At 40.7% G+C, this 8,878-nt stretch overlaps 1 protein-coding gene across 1 annotated transcript; it reads left to right on the top strand.

Moving 5' to 3' along the window:
- The first annotated feature begins 825 nt into the window (after window positions 1-825).
- Window positions 826-8,878, top strand: ccs (copper chaperone for superoxide dismutase). The gene is made up of 8 exons (XM_020504084.2): window positions 826-973; window positions 5,049-5,121; window positions 5,604-5,741; window positions 6,123-6,297; window positions 6,597-6,657; window positions 7,049-7,126; window positions 7,313-7,416; window positions 7,569-8,878. Exons 1-8 carry the CDS (start codon window positions 848-850, stop codon window positions 7,726-7,728), a joined length of 915 nt encoding a protein of 304 aa, XP_020359673.1. The 5' UTR covers window positions 826-847; the 3' UTR covers window positions 7,729-8,878.

Raw genomic sequence — 8,878 nt, 5'->3', positions numbered from 1 at the left:
CACAACCCAAGGGGGGGACGCAGACAGGAAGATCACATCAGTGACTCAACCCACTCAAGTGACGCACCCCTCCTAGGGACATGAAAGAGCACCAGTAAGCCAGTGACTCAGCCCCTGTAATAGGGTTAGGGGCAGAGAATCCCAGTGGAAAGAGGGGAACTGGCCAGGCAGAGACAGCAAGGGCGGTTCATTGCTCCAGAGCCTTTCCGTTCACCTTCACACTCCTGGGCCAGACTACATTCAATCATATGACCCACTGAAGAGATGAGTCTTCAGTAAAGACTTAAAGGTTGAGACCGAGTTTGTGTCTCTCACATGGGTAGGCAGACCATTCCATAAAAATTCAGCTCTATAGGAGAAAGCCCTGCCTCCAGCTGTTTGCTTAGAAATTGTAGGGACAATTAGGAGGCCTGCGTCTTGTGACCGTAGCGTACGTGCAGGTATGTACGGCAGGACCAAATCAGAGAGATAGGTAGGAACAAGCCCATGTAATGCTGTGTAGGTTAGCAGTAAAACCTTGAAATCAGCAATCTTCTTACCTACCTTAGTTGAATGAACTCTTGACATGAGCATCTATCTGATAAATAATCAAAATGTAAATGTAAACATCTGATGTAGACAGAAAGGCTTTTAAAATATGAATTATTGCACTATATTTACAGTATATAGGGAATAGGGTGCCATTTGCGATAGATCCCCATTTTCAGTGAGTCAACTCCCCTCTCATACATTTACTTGAAGTTGTCCCGTTCTTTCGTAAAAAGTGAACACCAAATCTACTCAGTGACTGACAATTGACAATAGGTGGCGATGACGGTCTAAATACAGTTTTACCGACCTCATAAAGATGGCGGCTACCTTCTCCCGGTTAGTGCCTGTTTGGGGGAAAGTAAGACGTTTCCTAGTAAATTCTGTTATCATAGGTCAGACAACGGCGTGCTGCACAAAAATGGATACAGACAGAACTACGAAGGTTTGAACCTGTTAATATTCTTTCTTGAAACGACAAGTTGTGCATGTTGCTTTCTTTGTCTTATTGAAAACACTGCGTGTCAATACTGAACGTTAACAAGCGCTTATTTAGTAAGACTGCTTACACAACAACCGGATATTGACTGTAATACAGTAGCTAGCTATCAATCATTAGTATTAAAATGTATCGTCATTAAAATAATTTTATTTGGGACAAATCATTCACTAAACCTCAACTAAATCTTGCAATGAATCATGTAGAAATTGAGCAAGTTGAAGTGACTAAACTGCTTGGAGTAACCCTGGATTGTAAACTGTCATGGTCAAAGTATATTGACGCATAATAAAGCGTTGCTCTGCCTTAACAGCATTATCAACAAGGCAGTTCCTATAGGCCCTAGTTGTCGCATGTAGACGACGGGTGAGTATAATTTGTGGAACGTTCCAACAGGAATCTTCGTAAATAATCTTCGAAAAACTTCGTAAATAAGTTTGCCAACAAACAACGCATACAAAGTTGTATAGCGGCAGATTAAGATACCGGGTAGGGAGTGAGCAATTTATTTACGTTTTTCACTCACCACGTTAATTCCGAAAAATGTCTGTCCTCACTCTGGTAGCCTGTGGACAAACATTAATAATAAGCTACGTGGTGAGTTGATGACTATTCGTCAGCTAGTTAACTCTGTGAATTGATCATGCCACTTTGTATGCGTTGTCTGTTGGCATCCTTGTACCTTATGATGTCTTTGGAACAGATTCCCGTTGGAACATTCCACCAATTCTACCCACCCCACCTGGACTACTATTTAGTCGTGTGGTCAGGTGCCACAGGGATTTAGGAAAGTTGCAATTAACTCAAAACAGGGCTGCATGGCTGGCCCTTAAATCTACATTTAATAATATGCATGTCAATCTCTCCTGGCTCAAAGTGGAGGAGAGATTGACTTCATCACTACTTGTATTTGTGAGAGGTGTTGAATCTACTGAGCTGTCTGTTTGAACTACTGGCACACAGCTCAGACACCCATGCATACCCCACAAGCCATACCGCCAGAGGTCTCATCAGTCCTCAAGTCCAGAGCAGACTATGGGAGGCGCACAGTACTAAATACAGCCATGACTACATGGAACTCTATTCCACATCAAGAAACTGATGCAAGCAATAATATATATATATATATATATATATATATATATATATATATATATATATATATATATATATATATATATATATATATATATATATATATATATATTTTTTTTGAACAGATAAAAATACACCTTATGGAACAGCAGGGACTGTGAAGCAACACAAACATTGACACATGCATACAAACGCACAACGTGCGCACTTTATATACACACTAGAGGTCGACTACCGATTATTGGAGGACCCAAAAAAAAGCCGATACCGATTAATCGGCCAAATTAAAATAAGAATTTAAAAATGTTTTTTTTTTTAGTTTTTATTTATTTATTGGTAATAATGACAATTACAACAATACTGAATGAACACTTATTGTAACTTAATATAATACATCAATAAAAATCTATTTAGCCTCAAATAAATAATGAAACATGTTCAATTTGTTTTAAATAATGCAAAAACAAAGTGTTGGAGAAGAAAGTAAAAGTGCAATATGTGCCATGTAAAAAATCTAATGTTTAAGTTCCTTGCTCAGAACATGAGAACATATGAAAGTTGGTGGTTCCTTTTAACATGAGACTTCAATATTCCAAGTTGAGGTTTTAGGTAGTAGTTAATGTAGTATTTATAGGACTATTTCTCTCTATACCATTTGTATTTCATATACCTTTGACTATTGGATGTTCTTATAGGCACTTTAGTATTGCCAGTGTAACAGTGTAGCTTCCGTCCCTCTCCTCGCTCCTCCCTGTGCTCGAACCAGGACCACAACGACAACAGCCACCCTCGAAGCAACGTTACCCATGCAGAGCAAGGGGAACAACTACTCCAAGTCTCAGAGAGTGGTGTTTGAAACGCTATTAGCGCGCACCCCGCTAACTTGCTAGCCATTTCACATCGGTTACACCAGCCTAATCTCGGAAGTTGATGGGCTTGAAGTCATAAACAGCGCAATGTATGAAGCACAGTGAAGAGCTGCTGGCAAAACGCACGAAAGTGCTGTTTGAATGAATGCTTACGAGCCTGCTGCTGCCTACCATTGCTCAGTCAGACTGCTCTATCAAATATCAAATCATAGAATTAAGTCTAACATAATAACACACATACGAGCCATTGGTCATTAATATGGTAGAATCCAGAAACGATCATTTCGAAAACAAAACGTTTAGTATTTCTGTGAAATACGGAACCGTTCGGTATTTTATCTAATGTGTGGTATCCCTACGTCTAAATATTCCTGTTACATTGTACAACCTTCAATGTTATGTTATAATTATGTAAAATTCTGGCAAATTAGTTCGCAATGAGCCAGGCTTCCCAAACTGTTGCATATACCCTGACTCTGCGTGCAATGAACGCAAGAGAAGTGACACAATTTCACCTGGTTAATATTGCCTGCTAACCTGGATTTCTTTTAGCTAAATATGCAGGTTTAAAAATATATACTTCTGTGTATTGATTTTAAGAAAGGCATTGATGTTTATGGTTAGGTACAGTCGTGCAACGATTGTGCTTTTTTTGCAAATGCGCTTTTGTTAAATCATCCCCCAGCGCTGCATCGATTATATGCAACGCTAGATAAACTAGTAATATCATCAACAAAGTGTAGTTAACTAGTGATTATGATTGATAGATTTTTTTATAAGATAAGTTTAATGCTAGCTAGCAACTTACCTTGGCTTCTACTGCTTTCGCGTAACAGGCAGGCTCCTCGTGGAGTGCAATGAGAGGCAGGTGGTTAGAGCGTTGGACTAGTTAACCGGAAGGTTGCAAGTTCAAACCCCAGAGCTGACACGGTACAAATCGGTCGTTCTGCCCCTGAACAGGCAGTTAACCCACTGTTCCTAGGCAGTCATTGAAAATAAGAATGTGTTCTTAACTGACTTGCCTAGTTAAATAAAGGTTAAATAAAGGTGTAAAAAAAAAAAAACGGTGTCCAAAATTTCCGATTGTTATGAAAACTTGAAATCTGCCATTCCGATTAATCGGTCGACCTCTAATACACACAAACACACACGTACACATGGATTTTGTTTTGTAGATATGTGGTAGTAGAGTAGGGGCCTGAGGGCACACACCTAATGTTTTGTGAAATCGGCTGTGAATATTGTAATTTCTTTTGTATAACTGCCTTGTTTTTGCTGGACCCCAGGAAGAGTGGCAGCCACTAATGGGGAGCCATAATAAATACAAATCGTGCCTGGTAACTATTGTTTCATCAACAATTGATGTTGAACGCAACATTGTTGAGTAACTAAAGTAACAATAGCCAGCACATGGGGTCTGATTGAATAAACTAAAATGAACAGCTTTGTATGAGTAAAAACAACATGGCATGCTAGCTCCATCCTGGTGGGTCAGTGGACTAATTCCATGGATAGAAAACAGAAGATCATAGGTTCAAATATCATAGACACTGTGTCTAAGCAAATTAACATGTGTCCTATTTGTGCTTAAAGTTCAAAACAGTTATCCCAATCTAAGCCAGCACTATTACTAAAAGTCTTATTGAAACATGTTCTCAGAACATTACCTTCAAATAACCAATCATTTCTGTTCTTAGAACATTAATAAAACCTTCCAGGAAAACTTGGGGAATCATGACCTCCCTGCGTCCTAAAAGCTCCACTTCTGTTCCCAGAACGTTTAAAAAATGTTCCCAGAACCTCCCTGTGACTTAAAAGTTCCATTTCTGTTCCCAGAATGTTTAAAAAACATTCAATTTTACCGGTCAGGAAATGTATGGCTTTGTTTCCAGAACCTATGGGAAACCAAAAACGTATGTTCCCGAAACTTCCAAGCCAACATCCCAATTTTGCTATATCAAAGCATCATTTACATCCAGAGATTGATAGCTATACTGACTGTACTTTGAGGACCTAGCTAGGTAGTTAAATGCTCATTATTTATCTATTACGCACAGCTGGAGTTTGCAGTACAGATGACATGTGACAGTTGTGCAGAGAAAGTCAGAGCTGCACTGGAAGGAAAACCAGGTACATTTTTACCTTTCCATTCCAGCACTCAAATGAGTTATTAATTTAGTAGGCTAGTCACTACACTTTTGCACAACAGAATACTCGTTAACTTAGTTGTGTATTGCTCCTAATATCAATAGTAACACATTAGAACAAATTATGAATGTTGTTTACTTAGCTATTGTTATTGTATTGCCATTCAGTAGGCTGATACAGGGGCCGCTCTTGCTTTTGGTGAACAATTGGAACACTGGAATGAAACCCCTGGGCCCCTCCATGCATTCCAATATATGTACCAACCTAAAGCCATCTAAAGCATTTAAAACACATGGCAGCAGTATTTGTCAGTGACATATCTCTTTTATTTTACTCATTTGTCCCGTGTTTTCTACTCATCTCTTCTTTCTCTCTCTTGTGTTTCATCCTTTTTTTCTGCTTTGTCCTCCTCATTCATTCCATCTCTCTACATCCCTCTCTCCTCCCCTTTATTCTGTGTGCAGGAGTGCAGTCGGTGAAGATAGATGTGGGGAAGGAGGAGGTTCTGGTGGAGTCTGCTCTGACGTCCCATGAGGTGCAGGATCTCATAGAGAGCACTGGGCGCAGGGCAGTACTAAAGGGCATCGGAGGAACAGAATTAGGTATGGGCACACTGAGATGCATGAACACGGATTCAATTGTATATGATGTACATCATTGTCCACTTTTGTCTGTCAAAAAGTACAACTCATCTCAACTTTTTTTTCAGATGCGTTGAATATGTGATTTTTTTGGGGGGTTGGACAATAATCTCCGTTGTCATTCAACCGGCAAAACTCCCATTGCAAAAGCATTGGCTCCATCTGAAATACTCAGACACAAAATCCCAATGTGGCCACGGCCCATAGTTAGATAGAGGACTCTAGATGGATAAAAACTGTTTTGGCATGGATGTTGTCACAAGTGTATTTATGCAGCATCTGTATGTGTACTCTACTGGGAGTGTGTGTACTCTATATGCAATGTTTGTGTCTGTGTATCAGACCTGGGTGCAGCGGTGGCCATGATGGGCGGTACTGGTCCTGTCCAGGGGGTGGTGAGGTTCCTCCAGCTGTCTGAGGAGCGCTGTCTGATTGACGGGACCATTGATGGTCTGGAACCTGGCACCCACGGACTCCACGTCCACACGTTGGGAGACCTCACACAGGACTGCCAGAGGTGATCTTTTTGTGTGTGTGCGAAACATGATATATTATCAACCCAAATGCAAATCATATTCATTATTACTGCAGAGGTATTTTTAATATGTAAAAAAACAACAACATTGTACTGTATGCATTGTTTTGCCCACAATTTTCTACAGCCTTCAGAGTTTCCTCAGTCAATTTTAAAATAACCCTTGAATAGATCAGTCGCTTTGATTGCACTGTAGCCCATAAGGTCACAGTTGCACCTGCTTGCCCCAGAGGATCATGGGAGTAGATGACTCATGTTTCTTTGCCTGTGTGTTTGTACAGCTGTGGAGAACACTATAACCCCTATGGGAGACAACATGGTGCCCCGCAGGACCCAGACAGGGTACAGTTTCCTTGCCTTCTTCTAGTGTAGGGCTATACTGTATAGTTCTGTTTAGTTCCTTGTGAAACTGGGGTACATTCTTTCTGAGATGTTATGCTTTCAGGAAGTACCTTTTTACTGTCTCAGAGACGATATACAATTCATTCGAAAGTATTCAGACCCCTTTCATTTTTTCACATTTTGTTATGTTACAGAATTATTTTTAAATATATTAAACAAATAAAACATCTCAATCTACACACAATACCCCATAATGACAAAGTGAAAACTGGTTTTTAGAAAATGTAGCAAATGTATAAAAAATAACAAATAGAAATACCTTATTTACATAAGTAATAGTTGTGATATTCATGGTATTGGTTGTGATATTCAGTTAAATGTGTTCTTTTAGCATGTAGGTGATCTGGGGAATATTGTGGCCGGACCAGACGGTCGAGCCTCATTCAGACTAGAGGACCCTGAGCTGAAGGTAACACACACCCCTTTTGGTCTAAGCCTATGTATTTACATAGGTAGGTATTAATTACAGTAGAGGCATTGAGTACATGGTGTTATACCAGCTTGGTATACACAATTGAATACTGAGCACAGCACACTGGTCAGCGGTACCAACCATTGACAGTAGCCACTCCTACCCCTCTGTCACTTCCTGCAGGTGTGGGACGTGATTGGTCGGTCTCTGGTGGTGGATGCTGGGGAGGATGACCTGGGAAGGGGGGCTCACCCCCTCTCCAAACTAACTGGGAACTCCGGCCAGAGGTGAGCTCATGGTAGAAGAGAGACGTGGGTAGCGTTTGGATGGACTTACTGTAGGTCAAAGTTGAATTAAAACTGATCTTTTCTATTTGTTTCTTTCTTTTCTCTCACTCTCTATCCCCCCTCTTTCTCTATCTATTGCTCGTTGGGTACAGGCTGGCCTGTGGGATCATCGCTCGCGCCGCTGGCCTGTTCCAGAACGCCAAGCAGATCTGTGCGTGTGACGGGGTTACTCTCTGGGAGGAGAGGGACAGACCACTGGCCGGGACGGGTCGCCGCAAGACCACTACAGAGACACCTGCTGCTCACCTGTGACCTGGGGTCTGTTCAGGAGGATGTGACGTTACAGAACATAAAAAAATACATGTATTGTGTAGAATGGATATGTGTGTCAGCTGGAACACGGAATCCTGTCAGCGCTATTAATTATATTTCTATCTGCAACGTTCAGAACGTTTCGTATCACTGAATACACCCATGAACGGCCTACCTCACTGGCTGTCGCTGATGTCACACTGACTGAAGTTGCACTGAGAGCAAGGGAGGGTAGGAGAAAAGAAGAGGAGAAACCGAAACCAAATTATTGTCTATTCAGCTGTAATTATTGAATTGCCATATAGAATTCTTTTGAGATCGAAATCTGTCATAAGTCTAAAGAAAAACGACAGCACAATAATATGATATAGGTGTCTAGATACTTAGTGATCTCCCATATAGGCAAGATCAGGATTCCAAGCCCAAATATCCCATGTTGACTATTCTGTTTTTGTCGACTAAGTTAACAGTTTTATACTGTTAAGCAGTCAATGTTGTAATTCTGTTTGATTACAATTTCATACGTATCTCAACCGCTTTAGTGTCTAAATATCTCTCTTGATCTCTGGATGTGCTCATTGTGTCATTGTGTTTTAAAACTGTGGGTGTTGATTGGATTGACTTGAGATGGTGACTGTTTTAGTGGTTCAATTACCTGGTGGTAGAATGCCATTCTACTAGGGTGAATCTCCGGTCTTTCCTCGATTCCTTGCATCCTCTCTCTACCTTCTCCAGTCGCATTGGAGGTGAAGATCACCTCAGATCTTCTCCAATGAGTTTGGGGGATTCGAGAAGCGATTAAATACTTTAGGGCAGCAGGTAGCTGAGTGTTGGACCACTGTGTTGGACCACTAACTGAGGGGTTGATGGTTCGGGTCCACAAGCTGACTAAGTGAAGAGTCTGATGTGCCCTTGAGTGGGGCGCTTGACCCTAGTTGCTCCTGTGGGTCATTCTGGATACAAGCATCTGCTAAATGATTAAAATTGAGCAGTTTCCATGACTTGAATCATTATTATATCAAAATCTTTGTAGCTAGTGTTGTAAGTGATTTTGTTTATCTTTCTCAAGTTCAGGAAAGTTATTCATCAACTTTTCTCAGTGAAATTAAATTTACAATAAAAGTTGCCCTTTGGACTATGGTGAAACCGG

Source organism: Oncorhynchus kisutch, linkage group LG16 (genome assembly GCF_002021735.2).
Source record: "Oncorhynchus kisutch isolate 150728-3 linkage group LG16, Okis_V2, whole genome shotgun sequence".
In the NCBI taxonomy this organism is placed as follows: Eukaryota; Metazoa; Chordata; class Actinopteri; order Salmoniformes; family Salmonidae; genus Oncorhynchus; species Oncorhynchus kisutch.
The sequence above is the reverse complement of the archived record's forward strand: the minus strand, read 5'-3'. Positions and strand labels throughout refer to the sequence as shown.